The 16,344-nt window shown below is 42.7% G+C and overlaps 1 protein-coding gene across 1 annotated transcript; it reads right to left on the bottom strand.

Moving 5' to 3' along the window:
* Positions 1-8,357: 8,357 nt before the first annotated feature.
* Positions 8,358-9,028, bottom strand: RPL10L (ribosomal protein L10 like). Its single transcript, XM_059681127.1, has one exon. The coding sequence runs from the start codon at positions 9,015-9,017 to the stop codon at positions 8,373-8,375; it is 645 nt and encodes a 214-aa protein (XP_059537110.1). The 5' UTR covers positions 9,018-9,028; the 3' UTR covers positions 8,358-8,372.
* Positions 9,029-16,344: the final 7,316 nt, after the last annotated feature.

Raw genomic sequence — 16,344 nt, 5'->3', positions numbered from 1 at the left:
CCTTCACCTACTGCCACAGAGGAACCCCCCTGCACCCCCCACCACCACCACTACCACCACCACACACAGCCTTTTGCTGCTATTGTTCCCTCCCAGTAAGCAATGCTGTTGGGAAAGGGGGCATAGAATCAACAATGTTGCTTAAACTGAAAGCACCAGATGGCCCCACACTTTGGGAAATTTGTCTTTTCCTTGCTGTGCCAGAGCCTGGGAATGAGGGTCATCCCCTGACACTCTCCCCGTCCTGCAGTCACTTTCCAATCCCCACCACGTGCATAGTCTTTTTGTTGTTGTTTTTGTCCAATGACTCATAACATTTACGCAAAAGAAAATCACCATTTCCTCATATTCCAACTTAATGTCCCTCACTACCCACCCAGATAGCAGAAGGAATCTTGCTCTCTTAAGAACTCTGCATTTGCCCAAAAGATGCTATCCTTCTCCACAACCTCTTATCTTTCCCTTTATCAGTGACTAGTCAACTTGAAACAGGTAGTTTCATGAATAGGACCCTTGAAGAGTTTAATAACATAATTCTCAAAATACAATAGATTCTGCTACAGATATGTTCCTACTCTTTAAATATTTGATGTACAAAAATAACTCTCAGTAGCCTAATTAAGTTTCATAATTAAATATGCAGAACCAATTGTTAGGTAATTATTTAACACATAATAAAAAGTTGTTAAGATTCTGTGTAGACAAACACAAAATTGTTATTTTTAGAATTTATGTTTAAAATTCTTCATTTTGATAGTCACATTACTTTTAGCTGTAGTTGAGATGCTCACCAATAAAAGATAAATAAATGTTTTTACCACCATCTAGAAGATTATTTTTTTACATGGATTTTTGAGGGTTAAAATGACCAGAAATAGATTATTTTTTTTAATGTGGCATTAATAGGGCTTCTGGGTCAATAAATTTAAGTAAAATAGGATCAAAGAACCTCCTTCCCAGTAACTAATGAAATTAATGGTATAGAAAGTAAATATAGCCAAAAGCATAAAAAAGGGGTCATATCATATGCGTGTCATAAATTTAGAAGAGACGACATAATTCTCATGTGAGATTCCAGAGCTGTTTTGTGTGTCATTTTTTTTTAACTAAAGATTTCTGGCTAAACAGTTTTAGTATAATTTCATACTTTGAGGGGTGGAGATAGAGTAGATTACATAATGATCATTTATGAAATGTACCTCTTCAAAACTCTCTAAACTCTTAAAAGCAAGCATTCCTGAAGATGAGATTTTAAAATGTTTCACTGATGCCCTAATAGAAAAATACTGAGCATATAAGTAGTTACACAGGGACCCACTGACAAGGGGGAGCTCCAAGCTATACTAAAGGTCCTCAGGAACTGGCTTCCCTATTCCAGGGTTCTGCACTGAATAGAGGCAGCACAAGGATAAGAAATACATCACAGCCTGCAAAGTGGACTGCACTGGCTGAGAGGAGTGGGCCTTGGCGCAGGAATCATAATCCGGCATCCATCAAAGGCTGTAATGAACCCTGCAAGTTCTCGCCTTACCCTGTCTTCTCATCCTGAGGCTTTGGAAAAGCTGATAGATGGCAATGTCCAGAGAGAAGACTAAATGAATAACAACAACAAACTTTGTGCAGGTGATTAGAGCAATTCACCTACAATCTTTCAGACTAAATAAAAGGTCTGGGTAAAACAGTTTATATCACACATAAGCAGTATGAGAATAATGGCATGACAGCCATATAATAATTCTTTTGAAAAAAATGATAAAAAGGAAGGAAAGGAAGAAATAAATATTGAATGAAAAGGTGGGTTAGGTAGATAAAAAATTTGGTTTGGGAGGAACAAAAGAAATCTTCATAAGTGAGTCATATGTAAAAGGTTAATTGGTAAAGCACAATTGCAGTTTTCAAAAGGAGCTCCAACAACAGATGAGAAAATAAGATAATATGAAAGATGAAATTACAAAATTAAAAAAAACACCTCAAATCAGAATATTGAACCCAATTAAATCTAGAATTTGTGATATACAACTGGAGAAAATTATGGTTAACAAAACAAAATTTTAAGATCATAAAATCATGAAAAATAATACTACTAGCTCAGTGAGACTGAAACAAATGTAATAACAATAACATCAATATTAACTGTTACAAGTTAACATTAACTTGTGAAGTTAATATGTACATGACACAATCTATTCATTTTATCAATGAATTATCTAATTTATTCCTAATTATAATTAGGAATTATAATTATAGTGTCTTAACCCCATTACACAGTTGAGAAAATTAAGGAATGGGAATACTAATTTTCCCAAGTAAGTGGAGAAACTTACATTCAAATACAGCCATCCTGATGCCAGAGCTTCCCTTATTTTCCAATGCTAAGCATAACAATCTCACTTTGAATTATTGCTGGTGTAAGTCTACTTTTGACTTTACTCATTTTTTAATATTTTAAAAAAAGAGTATTTTAATGAAAACAATGAAGTCATTTCCCTATTAAAACAAAAAACAAAAACCTATGACATTAATACAAAGGTAGCAGATGACAAGATAAATGATCTCTCAGCTCAATCTTTAGGTCAACAGTGACATTCCAAGGATCAGAAAACACTATTTGAATTATGTTAGGGCAGGCAGTATAAACCCGCTAAAGTGGAAACAAAATGCTTGCCAGTATAAGTGATAGCCAATTTGTGCCAAATCTAGAGTATATTTTTATAAAAATTAAAGATTTCAAAATAAATATGCTTAGTATAATTCCATGTTTTGAGGGGGTGGCTTATATAATGACTAGAGTCCCAATGCACAAAATTCATGTCTGGGTAGGGTCCCTAGGTCTGGCCGGCGATCTGGGCCAATCTGTGGGACAACCAGCAGGGAAATCAGGGGGCCTTTGCGGGCACCCACCTTGGCCAGCTTGACACCGCCTGCTCACTGGCCCTGCCCCCAGCCGCTGCCAGTTGCAGCCGTCTGCGGGGGTGATCAGTGGGACAATTGGGGGCCCTCCACTGGCACCCACCTTGGCTGGCCTGGGGCCTGCGGGCTGGAGGCAGCCCCTGCGTTGAGCGTCTGCCCCCTGGTGGCCAGTGTGCATCACAGCGACCAGTCGTTCCACCAGTTGTTCTGTAGTTCAGTCGATTTGCATGTTAGGTTTTTATTATATAGGGTCATTTGTAGAAAGAGCTTTGCAAATCTAAATAATACTGTGCATGGTCCAATTGTAGTTGTCATCATCTTCTGATTCAGTATTTTCCATAAAACCTGGAGATGACATCAATTAAATCAAAGTTTTATGCAGCAATATTTGCTTGAGTTAACTGTACTTGTACTTTTTATTTTAAATGAGCAGATAGTTCTGTTTCCTTGCAGTAGTATGCAAATATCTGAACACATGTTTTCAAATTAGATTGACTTTAAATAGGAATTTAAAAATGAAGAGCTCTGCAAAAGTAATTATCTTTCAGCTCAACTGTCTTATCAATTTTTTAATAACTAGAAGGGAATATGAAAATGCCAAAAACACAAAATCACAGCTTGAAAGACACGTTAATAGGATTTTTGTTAAGACAGACCAGTAGGGCTCTAACCGGTTTGGCTCAATGGATAGAGTGTCAGCCTGCAGACTCAAGGGTCCCAGATTCTATTCCAGTCAAGGGCATGTACTGATCGATGTTTCTCTCTCATCGATGTTTCTAACTCTCTATCCCTCTCGCTTCCTCTCTGTAAGACTTCCTCTCTGTAAGAAATCAATAAAATATATATTTTTTTAAAAAAAGACAGACCAGTATCCTTGTATCAACATTAAAGGACTAAAATTTATATAAATAGTTTGTAATAGAAAACTGTAGGGAAATGTTCAAATAATAAACCTTAATGACACCTACATTTTTTTAATGTAATAATTTTTAATTTTTCTTTTCCTTTCACCCACATATGTATAAGTATACAATCATAGCTACCAGTCTCTTAGGGGAAGAAAGTCCATGGCCTTATCCTTAGCTGCCTCCCTATATTTAGTGAGTACAGATTTCCAAGTTTAAAAGTCAAGATGTTTGAGAAGTTTGAGACCAAAGAGATGAATAATGAAAATGAAAAGTATTTTCAAAACTGCATCATAGTTGTATTAACATATAACTAAGGAACTGTTTGTTTGTTTTTTATGTTTTTTGCATTTTACTTTCTTGAGGTTGAGTTTCTGGGGGTTTTTGAAAGACAATGTGGTGAAAGCAAACAGGACTGGACAGGATTTAGAATATTTGGCTCAGGTCAATCCTCATTTACCAATTGCATAAGGACTTAAATTTCTTGGAAAACATCAGGAGTTTTAAAGAATCGGGTAAAGCACATTAAGAAAAGTGTTTCTTTCTCTTCTTGCTAAAGAGCCCTTCCTATATATTCATACTAGAGACCCGGTGAACAAAATTTGTGCATGGAAGGGTGTCCCTCAGCCCGGCCTGCACCCTCTCCAATCTGGGACATCCCTCTCACAATCCAGGACTGCTGCTCCTAACCGCTTGCCTGCCTACCTGCCTGATTGCCCCTGACCGCTTCTGCCTGCCAGCCTGATCGTCTTCCAACCACACCCCTGCCAGCCTGATCGTCCTCCAACCACACCCCTGCCAGCCTGATTGACACCTAACTGCTCCCCTGCTAACCTGATGGCCCCCAACTGCCCTCCCCTGCAGGCCCGGTTGCCCCCAACTGCCCTACCTTGCTGGCCCAGTCACCACCAACTGCCCTCCCCTGCCGGCCTGGTCACCCCCAACTGCCCTCTCCTGCCAGCTCGATCGCCCATCACTGCCCTCCCCTGCCAGGCATCTTGTGGCGGCCATCTTGTGATGATGTTGCATGAGGGCATTGTGCGCGGACAGCACGCAAGGGCGTGATGCCACCAAGGCTTTTATTATATAGGACTAGTGGCCCGGTGCACAAAATTCGTGCACGAGTGGCGGGGGGGGGGGGGGAGGGGACCGCAGCCTGACCTGCACCCTCTCCAATCTGGGACTTCTCGGGGGATGTCTGACTGCTGGTTTCTGGACATCCCTCTCGCAATTCAGGACAACTGGCTCCTAACCATTCACCTGCCTGCCTGCCTGATCACCCCCAACTGACCCCCCACTGGCCTTCTCGCCCCCAACTGCTCCCCCTTGCTGGCCTGATCATCCCCAACTATCCCCCCACCAGCCTGCTTGCCCCCAACTGCCCCCCCACTGCTGGCCTCATGGCCCCCCCACTGCCGGCCTGATCATCCCCACTGCCCCCCACTGCTGGCCTGCTCACCCCCAACTGTCCTCCCCTCCTGGCCTGATCGCTCCTAACCGCCTCTGCCTCGGCCTCTGCCTCGCCGCCATATATATATTTCAGAGAGGGAGAGGGGGAGAGAGAAACATCAATGATAGAGAATCATGGATTGGCTACCTCCTGCACAACCCCTACTGGGGATTGAGCCCACAACCTGGGCATGTGCCCTTGACCAGAATTGAATCGGGACCCTGCAGTCTGTAGGCTTACACTCTATCCACTGAGCCAAACCAGCCAGGGCACCACCAGTCACTTTTAGACTGTTGTTATTGCTTCTAGAAGAAACCCCGTGCCACCTTCCCCATCTAGCTGCCGGCCCCACCCAACCATCTACATGCACACTGCTGTTTCAGACATTTCGTGGGAATGGAACCATACACAATGGGTGTTTTGTGACCAGCTGCCTCACTTGGGTGTATACCTCGGAGTGGCGTGTTGCAGGGTCCTATGTGACTGATATTAATCATTTGAGGAGCGGCCACACCATTTCCATCCCGACAGCAGGGTGTGAGGGCTCGGATTTGTCTACATCCTCGCCAACACTTGCTATCATGTAACTTTTGGTTCTGGCCTCCACGGTGACCTCGGGGTCCACCGAAGCATTGCTCTCTAGAGCTACAATCTATGCTTTTCAATTCAGTTTTAAAAGTGTAAGTTATTTAAAGTGTCTGCACAAACATCCCTATTGGTAAGTTCTCGCTGCTCAGGATCCGCTGTGACACAGCTTGCAGGGGCTAAGTCTGCCCCAGGCCAACCTCATCCCCGCTGCCTGGTCCTGTCTGGTACTGGGGAGGGCCCTGGGGAGGGCGCTGGGGGCACCAGCCAAGCCTCTGCGGGGCTGGCCACAGGCTGCGTTGGGCTTTGGGAGCTGAGGGAGGAAGAGTGAAGTTCAGGAGCAGCTTTGGAGCCCTGCCTGATGTGGTGACTGTGCTGCTCCCTGCAGGCCGAGGTGAATGGTGCCCGGAGGGGAGAAGGGGGCACCTTCTCTGAATGAAGCCATCGGAGTCGAGGAGCTCCTGGGTGCCCGTCTGCGCGCTCCACTGTGCCCACTGTCCTGGCTTAGCCTCAGAAGGCAAAGGTTTGATTAGCAAAAATGAAAACTTTAAAGAGGTGGCGTGGGCTCCACCTCGGAGTGGCTCAGACACGGTTCATGGTCCCACGTGGGACTGCAGACACCAGTGGGTGTGGGCAGCAGCCACGTGGGCCTGGCATGGCCCGAGTGCAGGGAGGAGCCGGAGCTTCATTGGGAGAGAAAGTTCACAGGGCTGAAGGCTCCCTCTTCAAACACTGATCACTGGTCATGGTCTGGCCCCCAACCCCCATCCACGGGGTCCTCCTCACAGAGTAAAGGGCGCCAGGAGAGGCCTCTTCCTGGCCATCCCCATGGGCCCATTGGCTCTCCTCAGTCTGTGGGGGCAGATTGTGGGGCTCCCCACTGGGCAGCACAGCCACAGCTACAGCCCTGAGGCCAGGCTCTGGGCTCAGAGCTGGGGTTCCCCAGTGTCGCAGCCCCCCGACCTGCAGCTCCTGATCCGCAGTCCCCCCAACCACAGCCCACCTGATCCGCAGCCCCCGTTCTGCAGCACCCCGTTCTGCAGTCCCCCCAACCACAGCCCACCTGATCCGCAGACCCCATTCTGCAGTCCCCCGTTCTGCAGCACCGCCCCTCCCCCCATCTGCAGCCCCCTGTGCAGTGACTCTGGGCTCGTTGTGAATGTGTCATTATTCCAGGCCCGAGGGTGAGTGGGCGCTCAGGGGCTGGCAGCTCTGGAAGCCTGCAGCTGTTCAGGTCCCTGCTGTTAGGTTGTGGCATTACGGTGTCTGGGCTAATTTGCATATTTCTCTATTATATATATATATATATATTCTTTAGGATTTATTGCATTTTTTCATTTTATGTATATGTAAAATATTATAGCTTAAAACAGCAACTTTACTTAAAAATACACAAGTAGAAACTATCTTATAGTAAGAGCCTGATTTAAATATCAAGTGAGATAGAAAATTTTAGGATTGACAAAGACATTATTTTAAGTAAATGGAAACAGTTTTAAAAGTATATTTCTATACTGTTTGGTACTCCTTTTGTTGCTTTCATATGCTGATTCTGAAAATAAGTGGTTAGTTTAAGAAAACTGAAAGCATTGTTTGAAGAATTGAGATTTGAAAGACTAGCCTAACTGCAATTTTTAAATGTAGTAAAGACCCGGAATTTTACCTTATTTTTTAAAATATAACAACAACAAAAAAAAAACCTGTGTGATCAGTATAACTAATGTAGGGCAAACACCGACAAATTGCAAACTCTCTCTGCAATCTTTTTAGAGCATATATAGCTGCTTTAGTGTTATTTTCTCCATTCTATTGGTTCTACTTGGACTCATATTCAAGCAATCTGAATCCTGTTGTCAACCTATAACATTTTTGTGATGAAGAAAAGATTGCACTGCGGTGTCCAGTGTGTGAGACAATGTAAAGCTTGTCTGGGGAAACTTTTTCATTGATACCCAATTGTCCCAAGGCTGATAACTGAAGGTGAGAGGTAATTCTAAAAAACAATGTGCAGAAGTTATAAGGAAAACATAAGCAACAAGTTTGAGAATAGACTTAAGTTTCAAAGACACTGTAGTTAAAATATCTCTAAAGTCTATCCTTATTTTCATCCCTGTTTGTTTCCTATAGACAATAAGGATTTTTTTCTCTGTATATCTTTAATTTTCTCTAGCTATATTTTATTCAAGGTTCAAGGTCATAATAGCTGCATAATTCTGACTGCACTACCAACAAAACTTTTAAATATTACCCCAGACTCCCCCAAGTTAAACTGTTTGGATTAGAACCTTAATTCTAATAAACCACATGCAAATTGTTTCATTCTCGCTTAAAAGGAAAATATCATTTGCCATTAAAACTTTCTGGTATTAATATAAAAGTTATTTTTCTAGTAATCTGAATTCTAAACAATGGATAAATTTTTTAAATATATTAAAAATACGGTTTATTTTTCCCAGTAAACTTTATTGATAAGCTGATGTCAGACAGACCAGCACGGCAGAGGAGGGCGTGCCGTCCCGCCCTCAGGAGTGCAGAGCGCGCCACTTGTGCAGAGGCCCGCGGCTGGGGACGTACTTCACCCCACAGCCATCGGGGACGAGGAGCTTCCGGGCCACTTGGTCTTCAAACTCGTCGGCGTTAAACTTGGTGAAGCCCCACTTCCTGGAGATGTGGATCTTCTGGCGGCCCGGGAACTTGAACTTGGCCCTGCGCAGGGCCTCCACCACGTGCTCCTTGTTCTGCGCCTTGGTGCGGATGGACATGATGACCTGGCCGAGGTGCACGCGCGCCACCGTGCCCTGCGGCTTCCCGAAGGCGCCCCGCATGCCGGTCTGGAGCCTGTCGGCCCCGGCACAGGACAGCATCTTGTTGATGCGGATGACGTGGAAGGGGTGCAGCCGCACGCGGACGTGGAAGCCGTCCTTCCCACAGCTTTTCACCATGTACTTGTTGGCGCAGATCCGCGCGGCCTCCAGGGCTTCGGAGGAGAGCTGCTCGTACTCGTCCGACACCATGTGGCCGCAGAGCGGGAACTCGTCCACTTTCGCCTTCTTCCGCCCCAGGTCGAAGATGCGGATCTTGGCATCGGGGACACCGCGGCAGAAGCGCGACTTCGGGTACGGTTTGTTCTTACAATACCGGTAGCAGCGAGCGGGACGGCGGCCCATGGCGACTCCGAACCGTTGCAGTCTGGCGAGGCCCCACCCCACGCACGCACGCGGCGTAGGTGGATGCCCGTCTACCCCACCGACCATCGAGTTCCTGGAGGACCGGAAGTCTATTTTAGGACGTCCCGCCTTAGCTGCAGCCAGCCTCTTCCCCGCGTGTGGGCGCGACCGGGCACGTGAGCGGGGCGAAGGGGCGGCAGGTCCACTCGCCCCTGAGCGGCCCGGGAAGGACCTGCGCCTCCGCAAGGCGCCGAAGCCATGTCCTTCTTGCTGTCCATTCTGGGTGTAGAACTTTTGCCCTAGGCTTTGTCTTAGTATAAAAGACATATTTTCCTAGAGGTTGAATGAGAAAGGTCTCTCCGGCTAGTCGATATACTCTATCGAAATCATACATTTTTCCAGAGCTCGTGTCTCCCATCAACATTTGTGTATCGATTGCTATTCCTCCAGCTCTCGGTGGTCCCCTTCCTGGAGAAAGTGGTTCTCGGCCCGAGCTCTCTGATGAGGCTCAGAAGAGCTGAGCGAGAGTGGTGGCGGGGACAGTGACGAGATGCATTTTAGACGTGTCGCTTGGTGATAGCTTTAGCAACCTGAAACGTTGGTTTCATGTATTTGGCCATATGGAAAGATTTTATTATAAAAATGGCATCTACAAAGTTGAAATGCCAACTGCATTTTTTAACTTAAGGCTATTTACATTTGTATGCTTTATTAATCTTATATCTTACTGAGAATGAGTTTAATAGTTTTTTTCCCTCTGATACTAGATTTTGTAAAAAAAAAATTATTATGACAAGGATCAGAGTGTGGGGAAGGCGGAAAATAAATGGTCTATAATCCCTACTTGGGTTTTTCGGGCTTTTTTGATTTCTTCATGCTGTTCCAGAAATCTATGGCATCATGGAACAAAAAACTTCCAATGTGAGTATATTCGTCCAATGCTTTCTCTTTAACAGGGAAACAAATAAGTTGTCACAAAGTAACTTCTGTACTTGAATGAGTGCTATTTTACAAAATAATCATATTATAGCAGAAATATTAAAACTCCCAGTGTAGAGGACTTTCCCCATCTTACATAGAAGTTGCTTACTTCTCCATCCTTCATTTCTGCCTTGCTGTTTTCCTCAAATAGTTTCTATTTACTATGTAATCTTGAGTATGAAGATAACACAGCATATAATGTTGTGTTGTTCTCACTGAGCTTAGAAGTCTAGGAGGGGATTTAGATGATATTCCAATAGTATTTCATCATATTACAAAATACAAAATGTGCCCAAGAGGAAAAGCAAAGTGAGGCCTGAGAGCCTGGGGTAAGGCCCTGATTTAGACGGAGGAATGAACAGGGAAAACTTTATTAGGAAAGAGATGTTTACATTGTGAATGTGGTGCATGGGTCTGGCATATGCAAAGACCCTGAAGCAGGCAAGAACATGGACCACTGAAGGAACTAGAAGGCCAGTGTGACTATGGGTGAGGGGGTGAGTGGCATAATGTGAGTCCACATTGTGTAAGAGGGTGGCTTGCAAAGCACATAGCGCCCATTTACCAAGTTAGGGATTCTGATCTTTATTCAACCACTGGAGAGCTTTACACAGGTTGTATCCACTCATAATGTATAATTGGGTCAACAGATTGGAAAGGGTAAAAAAATGGATGCAAGATGAATGCTTTGGAACACTAAAGAAAAGAAGTGAGGATAACTTGAACATGCTTTTAGTGTATAAACACATTTGTATCTTTTTATACTACATGCCCAGAATCTATTACAGTTCTGTGGGAGAGGGGTCTATGAGGTCAAAGAAAGATACTCAGCCAGTGTTCATGTGCCATCATGCACTCACCCCCACCTGGCTAGGCCATGCTTTCAAAAAGCCTAGAATTCTCTAACCAGCAGATGTTGTGTCTCTGCTTGCATAATCCTCTTTTCCTTAATCCAAAGGGTGACTAATTATGGTTTGCCTGGGACTGTACCCATTTTGTACCTGGAAGTCCTGCATCCTCCAAAACCACACAGTCACAGGCAAAATGGAAAGGATGGACACCCTCCCACACTTGTACATGGGGACCCTCATAGTTGCAGGATAGAGTCAGGGTGGGAAGAGAAAAGGAGAACCAGATGGGGAATCCTCATTTATACTCCCTTCCTTAGCTGTACAATTATTAGAAAGGAGTCTGTGGAAAATGCATAAGCCACACCATTATATTTAAAAAAAAATTTAAAAAGCATTCCCCTCAATCATTTCCAAAATTTTGAGTGTTCCTCAACTCCTGCCACCTACAGTGTGCATCATAGTAAGCAAACCTTGTAAAAACTATAAAACTCATCTGCTTTGAAGTAGCCTGAAATACTGTCAAGAAGATGATACATAGGAAATAACTTTTATTTTTCTTAGTTACTAAATTTATTACTTTGATAATAAATGTGTAGCAAAGGGAGACACTGGTGTTCTATAAAATAGAGATGATTTAAAGAATGAGGAGTGAAGATAAGGAATACGGTAAGAAAGGAGCATAACAGCTACATAAAACTTAAGATCTGTGAGAACAAGAACTATATTTGGGTCACTGTTTTGTCTTCTGTTTTTAATGAATTGTGTGCACCATCGCACAATAAGTATCTGAATGAGTACACAACACCACTGTTGGAAATTTTTTAACAGCCTGCTCTTGGGGAGCAGGGTTGAGGAGCTCTGAAATGTAGTGTTTGCTGACTTTTGTGGTGTAAATATCCCATCATCAATTTCAACCACAATTGAGCCAGTGTTAGCTGGTTCCAGCGTGCTCCATTTGGCTGTGCTTACCAAAGAAAAATAGGGGAAAAAAACAAACATGGCCAAAGTTACTAACACATAACTTGAAATAATAAATTTGGGGATGGGTAGGGAGAGATCATTTTCTAGGGGCCCTTGAAAACCAGACAGATAAACATGCTTAGACCTGAAATTTCAGCTTGGACTGTGAAGAAGTCTTTCCTCCATGGTTTCTCTCTTCTAGTCCACAACCCCTGTGTAAAAGGTCTGCACTGTTCTGCACTTATTGATCAGTTATGCATCCAGGCAGCTTTTAAGTACTTGGAATTAGCACTGGGCAGTGTTAGAAATGCGATCAAATTCCCAGCATCCTCTACCTTCATGCAAAGACTGAAAAAGAACAGTTCTGTGTATCAGATCAATGAAGCACTGCCTTTCCTTTGATATCACATTTCAACCATTTCACAAAGAACTAAACCTGAATTTGTTCCAAAAAAAATAATATGCTCTGGCGTCTAATATATTGACTCACATGCCCCCCGCATTTTCTCTCCTGCTGCTGGAACTGGCTGCATTGTTGATCAGAGTCATTATGTGGTCTTCCATCACTTGTTTGACAATATACTGTGATTCAGAGATCATGTTCCCACTTGCTTCTCAATGACGTCTGATGCCTCTACTGATGATGAACAGTCATTCTCATTAGTGTTTCTTAGTAACTTCACACTGGGAGCTGTAAACTCAATATTTTTGAAAGCCCAGATGAGCAACTTGACTATATTTTCCTAAAGTTGAGTAGTAAATGTAAAAGAGTCATGGTTATGATTGTCCTTTTCTTCAGTCAGCCAATGGTATCTATTGTCATGACTAATGGGTGGTCATGATGATGTTTCTCACTGATCTGATTCACAATGGCCCACTTATCTGTTTGACAAATGCACATTTTCCAAATAGAAGTAGTGTCAGATCATTTTAACTGTTTAGTTTCCAGGAGCCTAATTAATTTTTTAACTGATAATTTACATATTTTGATTCTTTCTTTGGGAATTTTTTTTGATATAGGAACTTAGTAGGTACATTGTTTACCTTTGTGCTTTGATAACATAGGATAAATTACCCCAAAATGAGTGACTTTTTTACATTGTTCCAGACAATTGGAAAAAATAGTACTGTATAATATGCTCATTAGAATTTGAATTTAGTTTGTAAATTTTTATTTTACCTGTTTAGATTTTGTACTTGCACAAAATTTAAAGCAATTAATCAGCTTTATATGGTAATTAGGGTGAAGTTTTATAAATATTTAAGTAATACTATAACAAATATGTAATTTATACAACAAATAAGCATGCTATAGTAAAGCATAATAAGAAAAAGCTATATTAAAGATGACTTGAATCAACACAAAGAATGTACATATATATTTTGAAGACCTCTCTCTTAAAAGGAATTAGTCCAAACGAAAAATTAAAGAAACGTTGATCTGGGGTTAAGGTGTGTGCATGAAGCTTGTCCTCCCTCCCACATATTGAGTACATGCACTTGCTATTCTTTAGACACAAGTTCCTGTCTATTTATTTAAAAGGCAGAATGATGGAATTAATATCCTTTTACTCCTACTTCCCAAGTTGCTTGCCAAGTAGGAAGTTTGTGTGATTTACTAGGGTTATTGCCATGCACGAAAAATATTTAAATACTGAGATTTTTTAATCATTTATGTCATGACATCCAATTGTATTTCAGGTTAAATGAATCTTGTATGTTTAATGGATGACCTCTTTACCCACTAAACAATTATTTTTTAAATAAAGTGAACAATCAACATTAGTGATTAGATGTAAGGGTACTTTAATTATGTAAAAAGCATTCCAATTGACAAAGCACTGGCTTTGGAAGGTTTTCTGTTTTACTGTATGCAAAATGTATCCATTTTCTTATTCCAATTAATGTTTTCATAACTTCATGAGGACTGGCCTGTAATTATATCCATTTTACAGATGGAGAAAGGACAGTTGAGAACATCATATTATAGCTTATATTTTAAAATAGTTTGTTTTTCCATTATAATTTATGTGCAACATTATATTAGTTCCAGGTGTACAACCCAGTGATTAGGCATTTATGTAACTTGCAAAGTGATCACCCCAGTAAATCTAATACCCATCTGACACTATACTTGATTATTACAATACTAGAGGCCCAGTGAATGAAATTTGTGCACTCAGGGGTGTCCCTCAGCCCGACCTATGCCCTCTCGCAGTCTGAGAGCCCTCGGAGAATGTCCGACTGACGGCTTAGGCCCACTCCTCATGGGGAGCAGACCTAAACCAGTAGTTAGGCATCCTTACCGCTGCTGCGGAGGCGGGAGAGGCTCCCGCCCACTGCCGCTGTGTTCACCAGCTGTGAGCTCTGCTTCTGGCTGAGCGGCACTCCCCCTGTGGGAGTGCACTGACCACCAGGGAGCAGCTCCTGCATTGAGCATCTGCCCCCTGGTGGTCAGTGCACGTCATAGTGACTGGTTGTTCCACCGTTGGGCAGAAACTGGCACTCCGCCATCCCCCGAGGGGTCCCAGATTGCGAGAGGGCGCAGGACAGGCCGAGGGACTCTACCTGTGCACGATCAGGGCCAGGGAGGGACATGGGAGGTTGGCCAGCAGGGAGGGACTGCAGGAGGGCTCTAGAGCATGTCTGGCCCATCTCACTCAGTCCCTATTGGCCGGACCCCAACAGCAAGCTAACCTACCAGTCAGAGCATCTGCCCCTGGTGGTCAGTGTGTGTCATAGCAGCTGTTCGACCAGTAGACTGTCTGCCCCCTGGTGGTCAGTGCACATCATAGCAAGCAGTTGAGTAGCCTTAGTATATCATTAGCATATTATACTTTGATTGGTTGAATGGACAACTGGACACTTAGCATATTAGGCTTTTATTATATAGGATTATTGAGTATATTTCCTAAGCTGTACTTTATATCCCCATGCCTACTCCTTAACAAACTGTACTTCTTAATCCCTTCACCTTTTTCACCCATTTTCTCCAACCCCCACTCCCCTCTGGTAACTGTCAAAATGTTAACTGTATCTATGTGACTTTGGAAGGTTTTTTATTTTTTAATCCTCACCAAGGATATGTTTTTATTGATTTTGAGAGAGAGAGAGAGAGAGAGAAACATCATTGTGAGAAACAAACCTGGTTTGGTTGCCTCCTGTAAGTGCACCGACCAGGGATTGAACCCACAAACTAGGTCCTGATTGGGAATCAAATCCGCAACCTTTTGGTGTATGGGACCATACTCCAACCAACTGAGTCACCCAGCCAGGGCTGGGAGGCTTTTTTAAAAGTTTTGGCTCACCTGTTAAACATTTTAATCCATTTGCATTTTGTTTTTTTCTATGGCAGCAAATACTAAAAAAAGGACTGTATCAGAGACTGCATTTTATTCTGTTTGAAACACCTGGTAAGTCACTACAGTATTGATCTGCTAAGTCTCTGTGTAAAGAATTTAGCATTGCTCAAAGTTCCTGGGAGTAATCTCTGTTGTCTTTTCTATGCCCAGGGACTTTGATCATACTGGATAGTCTAACAGTGGGACTTAAGGTAAGGAATGACCATCCCAGAAAACCTAACAATGTGGTGTAGGTTTTGGGGTCAGTGGCATCATTTGACCTGGAGACTGACATTAACAATGTGCATAATCACTTATCAATCATGGCAACATAATGAAGTCCCAATAAAAAATTTGAACACTGGTGCTTGGGCAAGTTTACTTGGTTGGCAAGACTCCATATATATTGTCAGAAATTGATGGAAGAGTAATGCAGCCTGACTCAATGGGGAGAGACAGTGGTAACTCCATATTTGGTACTTCTCCTGGACTCTACCTATGCGCTTCTTCCCTTCGCTAATTTTAATCCGTCTCTTTCCCTGTAATAAACTATAGCTATGACCATAATTGCCTTCTGTCAGTTCTGTGAGTGTTTATAGTGAATTATCAAACCTGAAGGTAGTTTTGGGGATTCCCCAAATCTGCAATTGGTGTCAGAAATCAGGCCAATCTGGGCATGTGCCCTTGACTGAAATTGAATCCGGAACCCTTCAGTCTGCAGACCAGTGCTTTATCCACAGAGCCAAACCACCTAGGGTAAGACAGTTCCATTTTTAATTTTTTGAGGAAACTCCATACTGTGGCTTATATTTTATAGTTGAAGGAAAGAAACTATTCAGTAAATGTTGGCTTGTCATTTTTAAAAGAAATTTGGATACTTACCAGTTGTCTTATAACAAAATAGATTCCAGAGGGATCAATGTTTTAATCATTAGAATAAAATACTAGAGAAAATAACATGACTTTATTTACAATCTTGAAGTAGTAAAGACTTAATTGAAGCAGGACACAAAAGCCTCTGCTGTAAAAAAAAACAAAACAAACAAAAAAAATTGTGACTTCATAAAAAGTTAAACTTCTATAAAATTAAAATTAATAAGTAGAGGAGAACCAAGATGGCGGCATAGGTTAACGCCGGAGTTTGCTGCTTTGAACAACTACTTCAAAAGTGAAACCAAAAAACGGAAGGGACAT

The sequence above is a fragment of the Myotis daubentonii genome, chromosome 1 (assembly GCF_963259705.1).
Source record: "Myotis daubentonii chromosome 1, mMyoDau2.1, whole genome shotgun sequence".
Lineage (NCBI taxonomy): Eukaryota > Metazoa > Chordata > Mammalia > Chiroptera > Vespertilionidae > Myotis > Myotis daubentonii.
The sequence above is the reverse complement of the archived record's forward strand: the minus strand, read 5'-3'. Positions and strand labels throughout refer to the sequence as shown.